We start from the raw sequence: 23,899 nt of genomic DNA on the forward strand, positions 1-23,899 counted from the left end.
TTTTCTTCCATCAAGTGTGTTTTTCTGCTGGATGAGGAACAAATGAAATGGAAAATGTTTTTCTCACACACATCTAGGAGAATGGGGTCGAGTGTATGGGGGGTCTTCATATCACCTGCGTGGCTCCCATCTGTGTGTGCAGAAAGAGTCAAAACAATGGAAGATACATTGCAAAGATCATCAAGTTTTTTTTGTTATTTGCCGTTGCGAAACTCTCCACATAATTGTTCAGAAATGTATCTTTACTTTGTAACTCTGCTTTAATGATGTATTCTTAGGAATCCAGGAAAGGCTAGAAGCTGAAACTCTGAAGAGTCAAAAACTTCTTGAAAGAGTCAAGGTAGGTTGACCATTAAGGTGAAAACATCAGCCCACAAATCTCTCTCATGGTAGTCAATTCCCCTCCCCACATCCCCTGCCTTGAGGGGACTTTGCCTTTGAAAGGGTGGGGATGCCCATCGGAATTTTAAACTAAATCCCTAAAGGAGACCAATCTGGGCATGGCCCAGGCTTTTTTGACCCTTAAAAGAGACCCTATTTAAAACACATTAAGTACACGTTTTTATATTTCTTCATGTGCAACCCTAAACGAGACATCCATTGCTACGTATGATGGCGTTTTGCCCAGAACACACTAAGTGAGACAAAAATTCAAAATTTACACCCCAAAGGGAGATGACGAGTATCCCTTCCCCCTGGGAATTTACCTTTATCAACTCATTTGATAAAACCAAATCCCTCCCCACTGACGCAGCAGGCGTAGCTCAGTTGGTTAGTGACTTTCCTCTGATTCGTGTAGCTATAGCTTTAAATTCCCTTAAAATGGAGTAATGACAGAGGGAGGTGGGTAAAGGGCCCACCTTCGGCTTCCATTGGTACCAGTTTTGTAACTGAAGCAACCATCGATGTTAAAAAAAGAGACTTTACCTTTACCATAGTTTCTTTAGAAACTAACCTCTTCATTCAATTATTACAATAATTGAGGTGGTTGTAATCACAGTACCGTAATTTTATTGACTATATTCACAGAGTACCATGCCATTTATACACTGTAATACTTAATGATACTGTCTCATACACAGGGTTAACATAAGGCAGGTACAAAAGTCAAAATGCAAAAAGAAAACTTGGCAGCCTTTGCTACCAGTCAGTGACCATTCAACCCAAAATGACTCTGCATGTAATGCTCTTATTTCAGTTACTTAGGTGTGTATGTTGTGGTTCATTTGTTTTTAAACCAGTTTCAGATTATGATAATGAATATTAGACAAAGAAAAATCAAAATTGAACTGGTTTGAAAAATTTTAAACAGAGAAAAAATTTGAACCAGATTAACTTTACTACAACAGCGACTGCCACCAATACTCTTCTTCATAATCTTTTCACGCCTTATGGGTTCCTCGTTGACCGGGGGAAATTCATCTGGCATTAGACAGAGAGAAATCAGTAAATGTGACTATTGATAGGTTAAAGGTTAAGGACGAGTAAATCCATACAAATAAGCCCTTGTCATAGTGTGAGTCTTATCTGGGTATTTTAAAGGTCAAGTAATTGTTTTAGTAAGTGGCTACAATGTACCTTCTCGAAAGCCTTGAGAGCAATCTTATACTGAAGAAACTGACACACACTGGGGAGTGTGGAAGCTACAGAAATCAAGTTGTTGTAGGGTTTTTTATTGGGGGAATTGAGGAAGTTTCAACCTCGTTTCGAGGATCGCTCTTCTTCCCTTCCTGTACCAAGAGAGACCCTGAGAACAAGATTGGAAGTTTACTATGAGCTTGGTGGAAAATACAATGTATCACTCATTAAGCAAGGGTACCATTTTACAATGCAGGCCTTGGTTGTTCAAAAGGTGGATAATGCTATCCACCCTTTGAACAACTAGGGTCAGGTCAAAAGTTATTACAGGAGTAATTTACATTATTAAATTCTCAACCTCGGATAATGCATTTTGCGTGCTCTGATTGGTTCACTCAATCTCTGTTATCAGCTCATATACCTTACTTTAACCTTGTATGGTAGATGATTGCGTTAAGCATTGCTAAACTAATTTTTTTTTTGCCAGAAAGCGAAATTTCTCTTTGAATAAAGCCAAAAAGGAAAAAAACCTTTTTTTGTGGAAAGTTTGGATCAATTCTGACGTTTAGAAGTATAGTACGCGAAAAGTGGTCTGTCTAACCACAAGGTATTACACAACATCGCATCTTCATCAAGTTTTCTCGATTTCGCTCAGAATTTCTCGCTTTTTTCGCTTGTATTTCATACTTCCAAATTTTAGAAAACAATAATAATTATTGCATTTGCGCTTGTTGGATATGAGACTGGTTATAGCCAACTCGGCACTACGTGCCTCGTTGGCTATCAATTTACCATCTCATATCCAATGTGCGATCGTGGAATAATTGTTAAGTAACTTCCTATCATTAAACCACCAGTTTACCTTCTCTGCTTAGAACCCAACACTTTCTGCGCCCTTTTTACCCTAACTTTGCACTACTTTTTTCCATTATGTTCATTTAAGGACAGTGCCTACTATTGTTATTGTGCATACGTTCTGCGCATCTCAAGATACTCAGATTTCCTATTGGCGGTGCTTATTAATACAGGGATATTTTTGCGCGGTTCAAAACTATGCAGAGAAAGCAGAACTTAGTAAGTTCTCTTGGTATCCAAAAAGATTTATTGGGGGTAACTATGCATTTTTCAGAGATAATTAAGCTGCAACTTGGAAAAGAACGCCATACATTGCTTTGTATTTTAAAGCATTTTACAAATATAATTTTTTGTTGATTAATTATCTTCGAAAAATGCATGGTTACCCCCAATTTTTGTTTTGGATTTCAATAACACTTGTTAACATCTGCTTTTCCCGCATATTCAGTAAACTGCGCAAAAATACCTTTGAATTAGTAGGCACCGTCCTTAATATTGATCTGTTTTTTTACATGTAAGGAGGAGAGACAGCGTCAGAAAAAACCAACATTCAATAGAAATGAGGATCATACAAGAGGTAAAGAAGATAGTCATTTTACTGACCCTTTATATCATTAATAATATACATGCAAAAAATAATTCATTGTCCAGTCTGATTGGCTTAGAGAAATGCAGTTTTCAGGTAGCGTAGTGTAGAAAAGAGGTAATTCTTTTCAAAAAGAAGCATTCTGATTGGTCAATGAGCAAACAAAGTCAGAGAAAGCCAATCAAATGCGAGGTTTGGACAATGCAATTCCTGGTGCAATTTTTGCGTGATTGCATTATTCGCATGCATTGCTTCTGCTTTTTGAATTGTTAGTAAGTAATCACTTGATTTCAACTGCAATTTGGGACAAAAATTAATAAGCGCTTGGTAGAATTCGTGCCAGTTATCCCAAACCCAAGACGCAGTCGAAGGTTTGCATAACTGTCGAGAATTCTCCCAACTTTCCTGAGTGTTTACATGAGGCCATGGAAACCTGTAAAATGGCTAAATTATAAAATATCTCTCAAAGATAATTTGACAAATGAAGGAAACAATTGAAGACAAATTCTTGATTGAAACAGATTTTCTTGATACACGCTCATATTTCCTACCAGATTTTCCTCATAATTATATCATCTGGTTGTGTCATGAGATGGGTGGCAACATTAAACTTTTTTCTTAAGGAGTACCATGATCTCAATACTCACTCACTCACTCACTCAGCTGGCTGCGAGGCAGTTGGCCATGATTTTCCTCCAATGTTCCTATCCTGCGCCAACCATCGAATTTCCTCTGGTAGTGGTGGGTGCTCGCTGTTTATCACCTTGGCAATGTACTGGTGGAACATTGTTTTTGGCCTGCCAGGTTTACGCTTTCCATGCCGAGGTTGGTAGAAGGCATATTTGTTGATAGGCTCGTCAGTTGGTTTCCTCAAGATGTGACCTAGAAATTTCAGATGACGTCGATGTATTTCTAGGATCAGAGGCTTCTGCTTGACCTGCCTTAATAGGTCCTCATTCCGTATGAAATCTAGTCTCTTGACGCCAAGCATTATCCGGTAGCAGCTTGTTGTGAAGCTGTTCAGTTTATCTTTGAACCTCTGAGTCACAACCATATAGCAGAATGGAAAGGCAGGTTGTTTGGAACAGGTTAACTTTAAGCTTCGTTGGAATGGACTTGGATCTTCACAGTTTCTCAATTCTGTTAAAATGAAACTTCTGTTCTGCTCAAGTTTTCTACAGCCAATTCAGATACATATGACCTTGAAGCATGTAACTTGCAACTCTTTTAGGACACCAATTTTATGCCCAAATGTGGACAAAAATAAGGTTGAAGCTGCACACACAGGAAAATGCATGAGCTACGTTACACCCAAATAGCAAATGCTGCCTATTTTAGGAGCCTTTTGCTTTTATTCTTAGTCATTGGTACTAAAGTACTAACCCATATGCCCAGTAAACTACCCATACCAATGGCGTGTATTACTAACAGCGTATCCAACGATAAGCGTACCGGTGGTACAAAAAAAGGAGGAGACAATCAATGTCATCTTTGTAACTCCAGTTCAAGTCTCGAGCATATTTCAAGCTAACAGTATTTTCCTTATAAGTACTAAAATCATCCGTACTAAGAAAAAAATTGAGAAAACGACATCCTATTTTAGGCATGGTATACCAAATAGGGGTATTTTTAAATTAAAAAACCTCAGCTCTAAACCAAGTTATTGAGCTCACTTCAAGGTCATGATATTTTGATCTAAATAACAATAATATTAAAATTGTATGGTTTATTTACAGAGATGATGATGATGATGATGATGTCACAGAATATGCAAATGCAGCAGATGATGCTACAACAGATGATGTCATCCTCAACTGCACCTGGATTACAAACAACAGAAAAGCCTGCTCATAACAAGTATGTTTTACAGCACAAGAACTTAATTGATCAGTCATAGATCTTATATTTTAAACCTTGGAGGAGAGGTGCCCTGAAATGCACATAATAATAATTTTATTATTAACATACTGATTTTGATAAGAGTCACAATGCCCTCTTCCCTGTTTCCACAACTTCAACACCAGTTTGTAGAACTAGATTGAAATAAAACCATTAAATATCACTTAAGATTTTCCCTTAGTTTTACTTTACCCTTAAATAACAGTGTGAAGAAAACTGTAATTATTATACCAAAAGAGCCACTTTGTATCGTTTATCGAAATTTTCATGCTTTTTTGCCTCTGAATCTCACCTGAGCCCTCCCCTTCACTTTATATTTTGGACTCTCCCCTTAAAAGCTCTTGTCTTGCATGGTCTGTCCACCCCCCCCCCCCCAATCCCACCTGCCCACGAGATGAAGGGTTCCCAATATTTTGTCTTTAAAACTGTAGTGACACAGAACTTCAGGTGACAAGTTGCCTGCTGTTTTACAAGTTAATTAACCCACTTTTGTTTGTTATGATGTAAGTGTCAACAGCTCTTCTGCATTCAAACCATTGGAGATTGAACAGATTGGTCATCGAGAAATGACACCATTTACCAGTCAGACGCAGAGAAGTAAGTTTATTTTTTTGAATGCTGTTTGACATTAAAATCTTTTGCACAAGTCGTTTTTAGCAAATTTATTTTTGAAACGAATTTTCTTACTGTTGTATCCATCCTCAGTAGTAAATGCAAAAACCAGATAGTACATGTAGGGTATACAGTTGTTTTTATTCATATTTATTTTGTTTCATAGTAGTTCCACGTTGTTTTGTTCAAGAGTAACATAGTTTCATCTCACACATTAGTTGATTTGTTCCACAACTGTAAGTAGTCTTATGAAAAGCAACAGATTGTAAAGCTTATCTATGGAGTAGGAGTATTTAAGTGCTAGCAATCGTTCTTATCATGGATTCTAAATATATATTTGCAGCTATCATAATGGTGTTTCTAATCGATTATTTCTTGGAACAAAACTGTTGTATTTTGAAACTAAACAGGCATGAACTAATGCCAGGTGTAAAAAATCGGCTTTATGTGAATCTCTTATTCATTAATAACTGTTCTACGTAGAAACAAATGATTATTATTGCTTTTGATTGCAGTTGATCCTCAACCTCCTGTCTCCAGACCAACTGAACCAGTTTCTGCTCAGCGAAAACCTTTAACAAGAACAGTGGTAAATAGTTATTAATGAGCAAGACCAGTCAACCGAGAATCAATTCCGTATTTACTCAAATAAGCGCTGCGGCGCTTATTTAATTTTTCAGGCCTCAAGAGGTGCATCTAATTTGGGGCATTTCTGGACATATCTGCAAAAAAGTGCGGTTTTGATGCAAAGAAAGTCCCCATGCTGTGTTAGAGTTACTTTTTAGTGTTTTTGTTTTTTCTAATTTCACGAAATTCCTCCAGTAAGCGCCGCATTGGGACCGCGGCGGTTATTCAAGAGAGGCGCCTATTGGAGTAGATAAAGTACTTACTTAGGTGGAGTCATGTTGCATAAGTAAAATGTTTGTCTCAAGAATGTTATAAATAATCGTTGGTCACATTTGGAATATCTGCTTGTAAAAATTACATTTTTCTCAGGTAGTAGCAGTAGTGGTACCAAGTGAAGCTATGATCCTCGCAGTTGTGAACGCAATTTTAGCAAATGGTTTGAGAAGCCTGTAAAATCCACTACTTCAAAGGGGTTTAAACCCGTGACCTCGTGATACTGGTGCGACGCTCTAACCAACTGAGCTATGAAGCCACTGACGTTGGGAGCTGGTCATTTGTGGGTTCTAATTTTCCCGAGGTGAATGAATCAACGATGAAATGATATATAAAATGAATCGTGTATTGAACTGCGGATATGAAATCAAGTGAAGCTATGATCCTCGCTGGCTTCATAGCTCAGTTGGTTAGAGCGTCGCACCTGTATCGCGTGGTAACGGGTTCAAACCACATTGAAGTCCTGGCCCCAGTTGTTCAAACGATGGATAGCGCTATTCACCGGATAAATCACTATCCAGCGGATAAACACTAGCAAAACCGATTGAGTTATCCAGTGGATAGTGATTTATCCGGCGGATAGCGCTATCCATCATTTGAACAACTGGGGCCTGAAATTTTCAGGCTTCTCCACGCTAAAAAAAATGATTTGATTTGCGTTGTTGATTTCAGTTTACAGTGTTCGCACCGAATTGGTGGTCCAGCGCTTAAAGACTAGACACTTAAATAAAATTTAAGTTCCTTTCCATTTCTTTCCTTTGGTGGAAAGATTTGTTTATCGATGAAAAATATTTGAGTTTAGATGTATTTCAAAACAACCAACACCTAAGCCCATCTATTGTTGACTAGTTTAATGATCTTCTTAAATTTGTCTTTTATGGCTTTCATTTAGAAATCAAGTTTAATTTTCTTTGTTGAACTATTGCAATTCTAGCTTCTGATTGGTTCACTCATTTCTCGGTTATCAGCGCATACAGGTGGTTTTTACGTTACGTCATCGTGGCCATGATCTTATCTTAGCTTGCGAGCAACTTTCTCGCGGGATGCGGGTGGGGAGGAGAGAGAGAGCTACCCCCGTTGAACTGTCAAAATCAGACCAATCAGATCTTACCGGAAATATGAACCAAATGAAAATAAACATCTTGCAAGGATTTTCTCGGGACCGCAAGGCGAACAACACTCCGAAGGAACTTTGTTTAGGAAGGAAACCAAATGCTGAAAGTCCTAGCGATTATTGTGGATGCTGTAAAATGTCATTGAAAGTCCGCTACGGAGATACCTGGAAGTCCTGTTCATCTCTCCTCCCTGCCCTCCCGCACCCCGTAAGAGAGCTTGCTCGTAGGCTAGCTACCATGATATTTCATTAGCTCCAGCAATAATTGTACATTACATCATTGGTTGCTTCTATGCCTTACACCTAATATGGAAACTGATTCCGGTCGTCTTGTAAAAGCAAAACAAAATAATTCAATAAAGTTTGAGTTTAATTTTTCATTGTCCAAGCGTTCAGAATTTAATGAAAATTTAATGAAACAATTATTCCGTTCGTGCTTGCTCGATATGAGACTGGTTATAGCCAACTCTAGACCCTTACCCATCTCATATCCAACACGACGCGTACAAGGAATAATTATTGTTAAGTTCTTTTTTCATCCCAACAGAGCATGTTGAGCATGACCTTGGTATTGATTGTCTGTACATCATTATAGATACGAAGGGGTGTTGCTACTCCTGTCAGACCAACGGAGCGAGTTCCAGAGCCGAGGCCTAAACCTCATGCATCTGTTAATACTGGAGGCTTTATTGGTCAAGTTGTAAGGAGCAATCCGGTAGCACCATACCCTTTTCCTGGTCCCAGGGGAGCAAGAAAGTTGCGGCATTATGGCTATGCGTCTTGGGCTTGCTTTATACTTATATCCTTGTTAAAGAAACGTCAAGAGAAAAGGCTTGAAGCGATGGCACAGCTCAACGGTGTTATAAACCAAGCTATCGACGAACTCCATAGCAAGCACTATCTTGATCGCGATGGTGCTATTTACGCCATACTTCAAGATGCAACCCAAGAGGATGGCCTTGATCTAAAAATAAAAAATCCTGGAGTTTTTCAGAGACTATCACAGGAATCTCAAGCGGCAATTCGAGAACTTTCATCAATTGTTGAGAATCTTGTTGACAATATTGTCCAAATTAATCCTTCCAATGGACTTCTCAGTGCTACCAGGGAAGGTGTCTTGTGGGAGATGACACAAGTGGGTGTCCTGTTACCACAGGACTATCTATGGCAAGTGGAAGAGGTGACGAAATTTGATTGCCAAGGGCTACAAGATTTCTTTTCAAGTGTTTACAGTTAGTATTACGCAAAACCAACTTTTTGCCGTCGTATTACATTTTTTAGGAGAATATAACCTTTGGGGCTCGAGGAGAACTGGTCCAAGTAACCAAGCAAATTAGTGCCGTGCTCTTTCTCGGACTGTTTGTCTCAAGAGGCCTTGTGTCGACACTTTTATTGAAGCCAGCTGAGTATGGTGTCATGGAGACCGCCCCAAGTGATTTAGCGTCGTCAAATCTAAAGGTTAGAAAACTGTGTTAGAAATACCTGTAACCTCTTGGGTTCTTGGGGTTGAGCACGGCGATGCTATGCGGTAGGTCGTGGGTTCGACTTCGGCCGGACCAACACTCAGGGTCAGGAGCCCATCACCCGGAGCATGCAACTTAACTATACTTGTGCAACGGCGTTTTCACAAGTAAGGTTATTTTTAGATTGAATTTCCCACTAATGAGACTCCCACAGGACCCGATCATCCCGATGACCAATTACAAGAAATTGAGCTGACGTCATAGGGTCACCGAACCGTAACTGACTTTGTTTTTTGACCTAATTCGCGGGAAGGGCTAGTCTAAAAATAAACCTACTTGTGAAAACGCCGTTTCACAGACGCTGTATGGAAGTTGCACGCTCCAGGATGGGCTCCTGTCAGGGTCTTAAAATACTGAAGAGAAAGTGCTGCCTCTGTAATTACACCCGCAAATGGTTACACTGTCTAGACTTCTCGGATATGGACGATAAACTGTCTCAACAACCCTTTCCTGTGGGACGTAAAAGTACCCACACATTATTTGCAAAGAGTAGGGCATGGAGTTCCTGGTGTTGTGCTCTGCCTGTGGTTACCAGCTACATCAAGCTCTTCTAAAATCTGCGGGTAAATAAAGATACGATATGTTATGATATGATATGATATGATATGATATGATATGGAGTGGAGGTTTTATGAAACAAGGAAAAAGCATAGTTACTGATGGGTTTTATTCCTAAAAACTTCGCCTTTTGGCCTTCAAGGAAACTTCTTCTCATTTGTTGGTGTAAACAATACTGAGCCAACATGTAAGGAATTTCGCAGCGCAGTGGGAACTTGTCGTTCGATGCGTTTGAAATCGATTGAATTTTTCCTGGTCATATCCTAAGGGAAAGTTTAAGTAATGAACCTAAACGACGGGATGTGTGCAGCATTGAACTGATAGAGCTCCGGGTGTTTGCATCCGATGGGGAAATGAGCTAGAAGTTTAAGTCAAGTTTTCTTTTACGAGTAACGTGCACTGCGTTCCCACGTGCTCTCACTTGGATAAAAACTTGCCTTGAAGAACTTGCGTGCATTTCAGAAGCGTGCGGTCAAAATCACGCATTCAGCTGCCATTGCGCACGCAATATGGGATAGTCTTAAATGTCAAAAATCGTAAGAGTTTGCGCACTTTGTTTTTCTGCGCGTGAAGTTCACGAGCTAATTCTGTGTCTCAGCATTGTCTTTTTTTCATAAAAAAACATCAAACGTGTTAAAAATACATAGTTAATACAATTATACGAACTATGAAGAAACAAAAGGAATTTAATTTATCCACGATAAGAAAGTTTTAACACGAGTCGCAGAATTCAGTAAGCTTGGTCTTTCCAAACAGAATTTAACTTTAGGTATCCGATGACTCTCTGTCACAGACTGACAAACCTTTAACAAAAACAAAAGTAATCAATTCATTCTCCTTTACATGACATTTTTGTTCTTTTTTGCGCAGGTTCTGGCTTCTATTCTTATGAAAATTGTTCGTGAAGTTTCGCTGTTGCAAAAGAATAAAATCATGGTAGGAAAGGTTTTCTGGTAACATCGCCTATTCACATCTTTCTCACTTTGAAATTCTCGTAATTTTGCGGTCAATTTATTCTGCGCCCAAAGTTCTGTGCTCAGTTACCAGGCCTTTGTATAAAAGCGAGGCTGGAGTTGACCAAACCTCATTGCTTTTCTTAAGTAAAACATGTTGTTGTAATGCTAACTATTTCCTATAGAATTGTAAAATGGTCTATTGAGAACAGGACGTTTTCAAGCAACATCAATAGTCGCCATTAACAATAGAGAAATGTACGACTTCTGGTGGACGAACAAAAGAAGCTAATGAGAGATCTTTTGTTTTCGGCCACCAACATGGCGGTGATGACGTCACATGAAAACCTCCTATAAAAAGAGCACTGATAATAAAGTAATTGATTTATTTTTTCCAGCCACTGGCATCCGAAATCAGCTCCCAGGTCTTTAGCGACGAAGATATGAAGTACATTTATAAAAAAATAGATGACTCCATAAACTGGTCAAAGGTATTTTTTTCATTCAGTGCTATCAGTTCATATAGCGCCCAAAAGACCTTGTTCGATTGCGAATTTTGTTTTCCCAAGTTAGATCATGCGACAATATTCAATTAAGTGTGTTACTTTCAAGTTGGACATTTTCATGCTCGCACGAACTCTTTTTAATTCATGTATATTACGTCAGACCTTGTAAAGTCGCTCGGTTGGGACACTCGGCTTGAACACAGGCCATTGCCTGAAATTTGTAGAACTGAACGGATCAGATTAAATGGTTTAATCTGATCCGTTCAGTTCTACAAATTTCACAATAATCTTATCAACTGTTGTTTCCCTAGGTTAATTACACGCTTTAGTAATATTAGGAACACCAGAAGATATCAATTATGTTACCAGCAACCCCAATCAGGTATCTTAGCCTTCAGTGGCCCAGTTGCGCGAAACCTGGTTAGCGCTAACCGTTGGTTAAGAGGTATCAAAACCTAGAAGTTTCTGTGGTATTTAACGCTGGTTAGGGCTAACCATGCCTCGAGCAACTCGAGCCAGATATTCGGGGTTTTTTTTCAAGAACAATTAGAATCTGGAACTGACCACCTCATGAAATAGTTCCTGCTAGAACTTTATCTGCTTTTAAGCACTCTCGTCCCCAGAGCCCTCCATTTCCTTTGATCATGTGACCACCTGACCAAAGGAAACGGCCTTTCCTCAAGATACCTTGTCACTTGCGCATGCTTTTAAGCTCCGCTGGCCTAACCCTCCCAGTCTGAGAATAATGCAATTTCGATATATTAAGGGCGCGTTTGATTGACCCTATTCCGGAATAAGAATACGTGGAGTGATGATTACAACGGTATGTTTGGCGCGTTTCAAAACAGCAAGGATAATAAAAATATGTTTAAAATAGCATTTTAGCAGATATTTGACAATGTTAATGTGAATCTCCGTAAAAACGAAGGATTTCTAACTTATATTCCATGTATACGGTCAATCGAACGCACCCTAAAATTCAATCCAAGACAAAAGGCATCATCTCGAGGCTGTGGGGAATAAACTCATACAAATCCTAATATTTATCTTCCCAGAGCCTCGGGACATGCCTTTTGTTCAGTTAGGACTGAATTTTAATATATCGAAATTGGTCTATTAGTGAAAGAAGCTTTTCAAAGTTCAAACTAACAATACAGAGGATTAGATCTCCAGACTTAGAGTATCACACTTGATCTGTGTTAGGAAAACAAAATATACAAGCGAATAAGGTCTATTGGAGCAATTCAAATCGGATCAAATGTTGGTTTTCAAGGAGAAGAGAAAACCGCAGCAAGCTGAAGAATACGGAATTTAAACAACCACGATGGCAACGTTAATAAAAACGTCACTCCAAAATATAATTTAGCGCTATCGCAAGTATTTCGCAATTATTCCGTCTTGTTCACATTAGAGAGCTTTAGATTCTAGGACGAGGACGAGAACGAGTACGAGATTTGACTGCCCTTTTTTAGCGAAAATACTGAGAAGATTTATAACCCGGTCGATTAATCTTACTCTTTGTCAGCAATATAGGTTGCTCAGTTATTCTTATTGCTGGTAACTGAGCCTTTTTGCTGATCGAAAAATGCCAAAACTGCTATCGTGTTGTTGACTCGCTTTGACACGACGGCATTTGTGCAAAACCTCGAACTAGAATGACGACGGTATCGCGTTTTTTCCTCCAAAATGACGCTGGTTTGCGCGCGCTCACTGCGCGTCCTAGAATCCAAAGCTCTCTATTTTACTATGCGGGCGAACTCAGGTCCTGTAACTGGATGGATACGGTTTTAAAGTAAAAATAGAAAATGAATGGTTCATTGTTATCTGCTCACGTTGTCGTCAAAACCCTAAAATTTGGTGTTTTTACGTTCTTGTTTTTGTGGACAACGGCAAAGAAATGCACGGAAATTCGTGCCAGTATTTTTCCCTTTTAAACCAATCATGTTTTTACTTCGTGGCGTTGTCGTTGCCGTAACCGTCGTCTTTGTTTTAACTCCCCAATAACCTCTCGGGAATTAAAGCCGTCCGTTTCTAGAAAGCCCTTAAACTTTTTGTGGGTGTATTTCTGGTGACTTAACGCATGATCAGACAACGACTCACTTTCCAATCCGAGAGAGAGATTAAGCAAGTAGCGTTCATGGCAAACGTCAGGTTGAAATTTGCGTTTAGTTACAAAAAATCAAAGAAACTGCTTTGATGAGTTTTATTTCTTGCATGTTAGCAACGGTTAGAGCGGTTTTCAGTCGAATGTCGTTAAAAAACTAATACCAAAGTAATTACCTCGACCAATCACAGCAGGCGCAAACAGCGCAATGAACCAATCCAAATTCGTAGCAATTCCATGTAACTTGCTCAAAGCGCGGGAAAATTCGCGCGTGAAAGTCGCGATTGGTTTTGCTTTTCCTTTTCATTGGTTGATAAACTGGCACGAGATTTTTAAACCAATCACTAAACGTAGCAATTGCAGTCGCGTAATATACTTTCGACAGTCATTTGAAAACTGCGCAATGGCGCAGCTCATACCAAAGAGAGAGACAAGTTAGAATAAGAGAATTTTCATGCTTTTATAGACAGACAGACAGACAGTTTATTCTCTCAAACATAAACAGGTTTACAGAGAAGTATAATGAAGACTTGATGAGAAAGAGCCTGCCGTTTACCGTTTCACGTAACTAATACCCCATTCACACCAATAAAACATGTTTAATTAACCTGGGTTTAATAAAATGAAAATCAGTCACAAAAAAATCTGCGACTGGGTTAAACATGAGATTCGAGTGAGTTTCAATACATGCTTTCATCTGTGCTAAATTTGTAGTCGACTAAAATCAGTATACATGACACAAAAAAAAAAAACACTTTGAAAAATGGTTAAGGTTTGGTGTGAACGGGGCATGAGATGAGCGCGAGGATCATTTCTCTCTTTTGTCTACAGGCCGGACTTCAAATATATACATCGAAGCCTTTTCACCAGAACACATGGGCCCATTCAAACTGACCTGCTCCCAATAGGCCATTTCCGAGTTCATGTCTGCCTTCAGTGCGAGTCTAAGTGCGAAGTTTTTCTTATTAAAATTAGTTTTCATTCATATGTAAAGTAGACCTGATTACCATCACAAAACCTTCGCACCTAGACTCGCTTTGAAGAGGAGGCAGACATGAACTCGGAAATAGCATATTGTGTTGCTTCATTGCTCGGTTGTTAGAGCATCGCACCAGCATCGCAGAGGTTCGAATCCCATTGAAGGCACCTGATATTCTCAGATGTCTAAAAGAGACAACTGTCCAGATAAAAGCGAGGATCGTTTCTCTCTTTCGTATAAAGCGACTTTCGTATGACTTTGAAAAAAGTGTTCTCAATTTGTTTCACGGACCAACGTTTGGCAAGATTAAAACAAAGCTTCTCCTTATTCCCGCCAAGGAAACTCCTAATATGAACAGTAAACAGTTCGATTGTCCAATCACATTACTGCATTTCAAATGATGTCAAAGCGAAACTTTCCAGAAAGTTCCATGGAGAGATGACGTTGTTTGCAACTGCTTTCACTAAGCCAATGAAAATTCGCGGTCTTTTGTTTTTGTTCGATAGGCCAATTAAATGTTTTGCATTTTTGTTTACGTTCTGTTTTTACGTTTCTCAAGGTCATGAAAGTCGCTCTATTGTACCCAGTGAACAAGATGGAATAACCGCAAATTGAATTCTGAACTGACGTTTTGATTGACACGGCCGTCATCAAAACTCGAGCAAAAATGCCGTGATCAGTCCTATCTTAGAACTATTTTAGAAGGGCTGGCCGTGCGAAAGATGTCGAGACGCGGTTGTTTATTACAAGAGAAAAATATCAATATGTTTTCATTGTTTTCTCACAGGCAAGTCTTAAGGAATGGGCTGAGGCTTTCGTTGACGCATTAGACAGAAGTTGACGCTCAGAGAAAGAAACTGCAAGTCGTACATTGCATTTGAAGCGGTTGCAACTGGATTCTGCCCACTGAACGTACTTAAATGGCGCTGCTTTCGCTAGTCTCGTGTGCTTAATGGTGGAGGACCGGGAGGCCATAAATTCAACTCCTGTTACGCGCAGATTATGGCCGTCATATGAGGCCATTTTCGAATTGCTGTATGCCTCGGCTCCAAAGCGATTCCTGGTGCACAACCATTCAAATGGAAACGAGTGGTGTATTTTCATGCAAATCAAATTCATTATCATGTGAATGGTTTAGCACCAAGACTCGTTTTGAACCAGAGGCAAACAGCAACTCGGAATGGGCCTACTGTAGACTGATACACTGTTTCTTAAGGACGCTAAGGTATTTTTGCCCGGTTTATGCTTATGCGCGAAAAGCAGATCTTAACAAGTGTTAATAAAGTAGAAAAAAAAAACAAATCTGGAGGTAACCACGCATAATTAATCAACAGTACTTGTAAAAAGCTTTAATATACAAAGCAATGTATAGTGTTCTTTTCCAAATTGAAGCTTAATTATCTCTGAATAATGGTTATCCCAATTTTATTTTTTGATACCAAGAGCACCTGCTGAGTTCTGCTTTCTCCGCATAGTTTTGAACCGCGCAAAAATATCCCTGTATTAATAAGCACCGCCGATAGGAAATCCGAGTATCTCGAGATGCGCAGAACGTATGTGCAATAACAGTAGTAATCTAATAGACCTCTTTCATTATGGCAGCCTAATAAAATATTCTTTTGTTTTAATGCTAATAAGCCTTTCTAGCCTCGCTACGACAGGCAAATTTGAAAATAATATTTGTTTCAAAATGAGGGCAGTAGGTCTAATTAAAATAAATACAAAAGAATGGGAAGGTGGGCAACCATTTATGAAAAAGGTCATCTTCTCCAAATGAAACAAGACGCATTATTTATCAATGGTTATTTTTCTACAAATATTCGAAAATCAACGCTTCTACACCAAAATCACGAGAACTAGTTTTAAAAAAATCAACGTTTTAAACTGAATAAAATGCAAGAAACTTTGTTTCAACGTGCTTTACAATGTGTCCGTTAGCACAGTTGCTTTGTACGCGTTCTGCTCAAACCCGCGGAGGTTTATCTTTCCCTGGACTTACTTAAAAGTTTTTGCTTTACGCGGCTTTAACATTCGTTTTGTGCTTTTTTAGTTCTGCTAGATATCAAGCATTCCTGCGGGAACGAAGACCTCCGAAGAGACTTTGGAGCAGCCGCTGAGCTAAAAGTCTCTTCTGAGCTTCTCCGTGAAGGAAAGCTTCTCACCCGCGCAAGCTATAGAGCAGAGACCTCAGCAAGCTAGCTGTTTCTACACAACTAACATCGCACAAATCCGTTAAGAGTCAATCTTGACAACAATGAACCAACCAATAACACCAATTAATCCTTCTTGGAGGTGATAAATTAGATCTTAAAATGTCAAATGCACATATAGATAGCAGAATTCCAAATGGCGTTGAAGCGCGGAAGTCTTCAGAACACAACATTCTATGTTTGATCTTGATTAGCTTCTGTAGGCTCTGGGTGTGATTATCAAGGAGTCAGCATCTGTAAGATACAGAGAGGGAAATGTTTTCTGTAGGTTACAAGGAATAGAATAGTAAAGACAATGGCTCGCTCAATGATTGGTAGACCAAGTTTTGCAAACACTGAGATTGGCTCAGTTGGTGGTACATCGGATCATCGTACGGGACGTCGCGGATCGAACCACTTGGGGTCTTAAAATAACTGAAAAGCATGTATCAACGAATGAAATGATACATGAAATGAATCATGTATTGAAGTGCGGATATGAAATCAAGTGAAGCTATGATCCTCGCAATTATGGGCCCAATTTTAGTGTTGAAGTCCTGAATTTTTCAGGCTTCTCTACGAAATTGCTAAAATTGCGTTCATGACTGCGAGGATCGTAGCTTCACTTGATGAAAAGAATGTGTTGTCTACTATTATTTAAGGGTCGCCAGAATACTGTGGGGCGGACCGACCTGTATTCGCATACAGGCTACTAAGGACAACATTCATTTACACTTTCTACTTACAGTGTTCTTGTATTAAGTTTGGGTAGATCAGGCCCACAAATTTGTAGGGTTTTTTCACGCTGTCATCTTCCTTCATATGATCATGAGAATGTTGCCTTTGGTTTTTATTATCCTGTTGGTCACTTTGGCGAGGATCTTCAAATGCCCTAACCAACACGGAAGACCAAACATTTTAATACTTCATTATGATGTTAGATTCGCCTGATAATCTAACAAAGTGTTAGGCTTTGGAATCCAGAATCCAGAGCATGGAATCCGGAATCCAGAATCCACAGGTTTCAATGGAATCTAGGATTTGATGGAATCCATGAATTTGGAATCTAGGATCCACGGGCTGGGATCTGGAATCTGTAGCCCTCCTGGATTCCATTACATAGGGTGATTGGATGGTTTGACATCTTGTACTTGCTGACAATTAGTGACTTGATTAGTGCTATTCCAGGCCTCAAGGAGGGAGAGAAATTACTACAGGCAACGACCCAAACATTAGTGGGCACTGAACAATAAAACTGTTGGAGCGATCCGTGTTCATTATTAGAGTTCTAAGAAGGGGGTTTAAAACAGATCTAAAAATGTTAAAAGTAAATTTTCACCGCCTTCTGCGGTCTTCTTCAGTTGAATGTACTCTGCAAGTTAATGAATGCAAATATATAGCAAAAGACGTCACTGTTCGTTGCTCCTAAGGGAGGAAACAAGTGATGCGTAAACCCTTGGGAAGGGTGCTCTTTCATTAACAGAGTTCTTGTCCAGGAATGAATGGAACGACTCTCGAAAAAGCCTTTTGTCCTTGGATTTCACGCCTGTTTACAAAATGCTCACATAATTTGTGTGTATGTCGTGGCCAGTGGTTTCAGCATGTTGTTCAAGTTCACCACGGAGCCGACATTCACATTCTTATACAATAATTCCTTTCAACTGTTATTTTGTCGGCCAGTCCTTAGGTTTTTTGAAAGCATGACCCAGTGTTTTTAGTGGTTTGAAAGCTGTCTTAAGTTTTCGCGGTTTAAAATGTTACAAAATGATATTCAGGGGCACCCAACGAGAATATAGTTCAAAACCACTCACACCAGAGTTAGTAGAGTAGCTACTTACTCTGCTCAAACATAGCATTGTTAAATGTACTTTAGTATTTAAACGTTAGATATAGGCATATTTTTAACGCCTAAGAATTTTTCATATGTTCGGATTTTCAGTGATCCGACAATTATAGGGATCAAAACGTATCTTTAAATTTTCGAAAATTTCAGCCAGAAAAAAAGGCTCCCGAAAATTCTAGGTGACCTTTTTAGGGTAAAAATCTGTTAACAATGGGCAATTATACCATTTTTCAGATGTTCGAAAATCGTAGGAGAGGCAGGCAAGCAAGAAATTTACAACAAATGTTCCGAAAATTCTAGATCTCAAATCGTCCGAACAGATATTTTCTGAAAATTGACGTTGGGTGCCTCGGGATATCGATTTTGTCCAGTCATTGACAAAATAGCCAGTGGAAATGAGGGGAGCAGGGGCGGCGCAGTGGTGAGAGCACCCAGCTCTGAGCAACGAGGCCCGGGTTTTGATTCCCAGACTCTGTGTCATATGTGGGTTGATGTTGTTGGTTCTCCTCCTTGCTCTGAGAGGTTTTTCTCCGGGTAATCTGGTTTTCCCCTCTCCACAAAAACTAAAATTTGATTTAGTGCTCTTGTGCTAAACCCATTGACACTTAAATGAAGTTGTTGTTATTATTGTTATTATTATTATTATTATTATTATTATTATTATTATTATTATTATTATTTTTAATCTCTTTTGTTTCAGTCTCTATTCCAACACCAAAACGAACATACTATCTGCCCCGTGGGTGGGGTGGGGGAACTTTGCACACAAAGGGGCAAGGATGTTCATCAGAAATTTTGAATTAAAACCCTAAAGGAGACCAAGTTGGGTGTGGCCCGGGCATTTTTGACCCCTAAAAGATACCGTATTTGAAACATTGCATGCAACCCTAAAGAAGTTTCAGGAGACAACACTGTGAGAAATCAAGAGATGAGACTTCTGAAGGTTTGCTGTTAGCTCCAATGGCTGGCAAATGTACAAGGCCAAAAATACTCCCTTCAATACACAAGCACGAGGGATCAACATGATAAAACCACTGACTACAACTGGCACCCCAGCAGGCAGTCCTTGTTGCATGCTCCAGCAAATTGCATCGAACTGCTTACCATCCCATGTGTGCTCCACATTGTGGACAAACAGCTATGCGCCAAGCATATCCTGGAAACCATGAGTGTTCCTCAACCGCCTACAGAACAAAAACCAATGCAATTTAATTGCAAAGATTATTGAGATGTTAAGCTCTTAAAACATCAAAATTGAGACCACAAACCTAAAAATCACATCAAGGCCCTGTTTCAGATGTGGCCTACCTCACCATGCGACATGATATTGGCTGAAGTCACTGTTATTAGTTCAAAATGTTGACCTGAGAGACAGAGAAAACCTCATTTATTTATTCATTTGTTTGTTTGTTTATTTAATATTTAAGAATTTTGCCATTACAACCACAAAAGTAGTTAGTCTAATGACTTAAAAGGAAAGCCAATAAACTTGGGTACCCTGATAAAAAACACAAGTTGGATAAATATCCACCACTAAGCACCGACACTGAGGTGAATAGTTATTTTAGTACATACTAAAACAGTGAGATAAAATAGCACAAAAAGATTATTTTAACTCATTATTTTCGGGCACAAATCCAAGGCAAGTTGCTCGGAGGTGAATAACAAAGGATGTCCGGAGTTTGAGCAGCCAATCAAGCGCACTTTGAACGCTATCCACTGTTTTAGAATATACTAATCTTAGTTATCACATACGGGGCAAAATTACTGAATGCTGATTGGCTGAGACGGAGGGCATTTTTCCTTAATCACGAGGGCATGAATACTTGATCCTGACTGGTTAACAGTTGCTTATCCAGAGAAAGCGAAGTTACAAAAGAATCTTCTTCCAGATTAAACTATTAACTTTTTTTAAATCCACATGTAAAATACATTTTAAGCACTATTTCTGTTGACAGCAACAATTATTGAGTTGAACTTTAACCAAATAGGAGCATGTTGTTTGCCACTTTATGTGATAAACATCTAATCACCTTGTGCCCTTGTGCAAATTAAGGATTTCTTTCAAATATATTTTCAAAGGGCAACCTTGTAAAAACGTTGAAAATATGTGTGAAATTAGTCCTTAATTGCCCTCAGACCCATGCAATTAACATAACAGATATCAAGAATGTTTACACGAGCATTGCCTATTTATGACAGAACCAGTAATTGCTTATGGTGTAGCTTTTACTTTTCTCCCTAAATAATGCAACAGATAATCATAAGGAGTTGATAACCTCAAAAGTAAGACAGTAAAAAAACGTTTAGCCTTGATTCAAAAAACAGAAAATTGCTGCTATTATACATAATAGAAGCCAAAATGAATTTGCATGCCTGGTGTCGTAGCTGTTGCAGGTAATTTTTTCATCCCAGTTAAATTTAATAATTTTAACTTTTTTTTTTTGCTACCAGGTAAGAAAAGTAAGTCTGCTAATCTTTTAGTACCCCCTAAAATACCAATCCCCAATTTTTTAGGGTTGCAGCTTGAGTAATGCAAACAACCAATTCTCAAGTCTTACATTAGAAAAAAACTGCCTTTGGTGGGCATAGCATCTGCCACCTAGCCCTCTTCCACCGGTAATAAATAACAAGGAAACCTAGTTCCAGGCAGCAGAGACAACATTCAACACATCCACAATAATTCAAAGTGCCATGATAATGCTAAGTTATTATTATTGAAGTGAATGTACATACAAAAGTGATAAAGAAAACGCAGTAATCAGCTGATAGTGAAATACCATGAGGGTTTTTGAAGAGCTGAATCAAGCACTGTTGAACACCAAGTACTGTGTCATTTCTCTGTCGTAGAGCAAGTTTACTAGCCCTGTTTTCAAGCTTTGAGCCTTCTGCTATATCATGGCCACACCTTCTGCAAAGCAGGGAATCTATGATTTCAAGGAAGGGAAAAAATATGTATTTCATAGAGTTCAATCAAAAATTGTTTGAACTTGTGTTTGAAATACCTTGATGGAATTTGATTCTTCAGGTATTATAAAATGTATTCCTGAAAAGAGCTTTTGTTGTTGACTGATGTTTAAACAACCCAAGGTGACTTCCACTCACATTGTTAAATGTCCTTCAAAGACAATACTGTAATAGCCCTTCTCAGGACTAAACTCACCCACAGGATCCAGAATCAAGCAAGGCAATTGAGTTCAATCGGAGCAACAAATGATGTCATTAATTAACCCTTATCCTACTGATTAACACTTACAGATTTTTCTCTGTCTATTGACAGGCAATTTCACTTACCATTGGAGGGTTAAACAGATCTTTAGGGCTGGCAAATTTGCATTGCTATAGGAGATCCAGGGTTAAAGCAGTGAAGAGTGCACTCTCACTTGAATTTGATGGTTAATAATAATAATAATAATAATAATAATAATAATAATAATAATAATAATAATAACAACAATGCAACAACAACCCGAGTTGCATTCACATTAGAAATGCAGCAGGGTTTCCAATCAAAGAAAGATTGATATCCAACTCCTCTTTAACCCTTTCAGGCCCGATAGTGCCAAATGGCACTTATAGATTTTACTCTGTCTAACGCCAGACGATTTTACTCGTCAATGGGGAACCCCTCGGGCCTGAAAGGGTTAAGCTAACCGCATCCAAAAACTATGTCCCTGTTTAACCCTTTCAGGCCCGATAGTGCCAAATGGCACTTATAGATTTTACTCTGTCTAACGCCAGACGATTTTACTCGTCAATGGGGAACCCCTCGGGCCTGAAAGGGTTAAGCTAACCGCATCCAAAAACTATGTCCCTGTTTAACCCTTTCAGGCCCGATAGTGCCAAATGGCACTTATAGATTTTACTCTGTCTAACGCCAGACGATTTTACTCGTCAATGGGGAACCCCTCGGGCCTGAAAGGGTTTAATTAATTAAAGGGCTGGGTAATTAAGTATAGGTGAAGAGGCAATTCAAACCAGAACTTGTGAACAGAAAGGCAAAAATGACTTGTTTAGTTAAACATTTTTGTTTTCTGGGACATTCACCAGAAAGACTATGAAGTGAAAAATCAAGGGTCAAATATCACATATTTGTTTAACTCAGAAGGCCAAAACCAAAGGTTACAGACTTCACCATTGGTTAATAAGCAACATAAAGGAAGCAGGTGGAGGGTATTCAAATTAAGTGAAGTGAAAAAACAACAGAGAACAAGCCAATAAAACAACGCAATCAGAGATTGAAGTTGGTTAATGACTAATTAACTTAAAGGCACTTCAATTTTAAGTTGATGTCAATATTTCAGTAAAAACATATGAAGATTCTTTGTGGTAAAAAAACAGCTTATGTTTGGAATTCAACACTCTTTACAATGTGCCTCTGAGATGTTTGCCACAGAACCTTTTGAAGAGAAGAGGAATGGTTTTTCTCACTGTCACAGTTGCTGTCAACAGGCCGTCACAAAAAGACAGAGTAAGTCCCACCTAACTATATTTCTGAGATTGGCATACGCAAACCAATTTTACTATTTTTCTTTGCAAATACTTTAATCTATATTACCCAGAAAGACACCAAGACAATCCTGTGAAATAGGAATTTTATGAAAGATCACGTTTAAGGACGAAGATGAAGATGTAAAATGCTACACAAGAAATTAAATGGCCACAAATTATTTACTAAGATATAAGTCAACATCATCTCAAAAGGTGTTAAAAGGGAAACTATACTGAGAAAACGTGAAACAACTTTCGAAAGATGGCATATGAAAGGCAGGATTTAAAATCTAACGGAAAGTAATCAATGAATAAATTTCAATTTGCAAGGGATTTTCAGGAAGTTGCAAGAATTCTTGAAAGATTAATTTACGTTAAATTCTCAAGAAAGGACGTAATACCGTTTGACGCACTGATAAACACGATTGGACACGCATAACATGTCTGTCCCTCGTCTGGATAAGCAATTAAGCGCCGATGCTTATCCAAAACAAAATATTACACTTCTTTCGATGAGATCACACTGGACAGTACCAGATATGCATGCCCAATTTCTTCCGCTAAATTTACTAAGGACGATGAACAACGAAACTCAGAGGATACCTGAAATTTGTTGAACATCCACGTTTGTTGAATTAGCATTTTTTAAGGTGACGTTTGCCAAAATAATCAGAAAGAGGCTTTGGTGAGAGAAAACGTTCATATTTCTTCGGTTGCAGAAGAGCGAACGCGTTGGGGAGTGAGTGATGGGTAAAACGCGAAAGTGAGGCAGATTTCGAATGACGTGAAAACGAGGCCAAACTTCATTCACTCCTCTCAAATCGCTATTTTAAAAACTCTCTGAAGTCGTGTTTTAACACCAAAAATGAAATGACAAGCAAACTACAAAGAAATCGTCCATTTTCCTCTGAAATCAACAACTGGCCCTGGAAGACGAAGTCTTGTGGCTTGATCAAGTGTGATCATGTAAGTATTCGGTTACTGTGTCAGCGAATCGGTCATGAAAATCTCCAGATAAATCATTGTTTTGATACAGTGACTTGGCATTCGCAAGCTTTTGTAGCCAACCGATTCAACCAGAACGAGTATACATCCGCGAATCTCAAATCTTTGTCACCGTCAAGACGATTTCAAATCAAGAACAAAAATGGAAAATAACTAGTCAGCTAGATTTTAATTTGCTTTAAATCCCGTTTAAGCAATTCTTGC

The 23,899-nt window shown here is 38.8% G+C and overlaps 2 protein-coding genes across 3 annotated transcripts in view; one reads left to right on the forward strand and one right to left on the reverse strand.

Moving 5' to 3' along the window:
• Nucleotides 1-16,081, forward strand: part of LOC138033264 (uncharacterized) — a 17,062-nt gene extending 981 nt beyond the window's left edge. Inside the window, exons 3-12 of one of the 2 annotated variants that reach the window (XM_068881029.1) lie at nt 279-340; nt 2,953-3,010; nt 4,756-4,876; nt 5,427-5,515; nt 6,046-6,119; nt 8,140-8,724; nt 8,826-9,002; nt 10,496-10,561; nt 10,977-11,069; nt 14,955-16,081. In XM_068881029.1, the coding sequence (XP_068737130.1) occupies nt 279-340; nt 2,953-3,010; nt 4,756-4,876; nt 5,427-5,515; nt 6,046-6,119; nt 8,140-8,724; nt 8,826-9,002; nt 10,496-10,561; nt 10,977-11,069; nt 14,955-15,008 (1,379 nt within the window). In that variant the 3' untranslated portion in view covers nt 15,009-16,081. The remainder of the gene's footprint in view (nt 1-278; nt 341-2,952; nt 3,011-4,755; nt 4,877-5,426; nt 5,516-6,045; nt 6,120-8,139; nt 8,725-8,825; nt 9,003-10,495; nt 10,562-10,976; nt 11,070-14,954) is intronic. The other variant, XM_068881030.1, reaches the window with a different exon arrangement.
• LOC138033266 (protein cereblon-like) lies at nt 15,959-23,445 on the reverse strand. Its single transcript, XM_068881033.1, has 6 exons — nt 23,294-23,445; nt 20,980-21,126; nt 19,508-19,563; nt 19,304-19,383; nt 17,103-17,248; nt 15,959-16,611 (listed from the first exon to the last, which is right to left on the reverse strand). The coding sequence occupies exons 1-6, from the start codon at nt 23,391-23,393 to the stop codon at nt 16,568-16,570; spliced, it is 573 nt and encodes a 190-aa protein (XP_068737134.1). The 5' UTR covers nt 23,394-23,445; the 3' UTR covers nt 15,959-16,567.
• Between the last annotated feature and the right edge of the window lie 454 nt (nt 23,446-23,899).

The sequence above is a fragment of the Montipora capricornis genome, chromosome 14 (genome assembly GCF_036669925.1).
Source record: "Montipora capricornis isolate CH-2021 chromosome 14, ASM3666992v2, whole genome shotgun sequence".
In the NCBI taxonomy this organism is placed as follows: Eukaryota; Metazoa; Cnidaria; class Anthozoa; order Scleractinia; family Acroporidae; genus Montipora; species Montipora capricornis.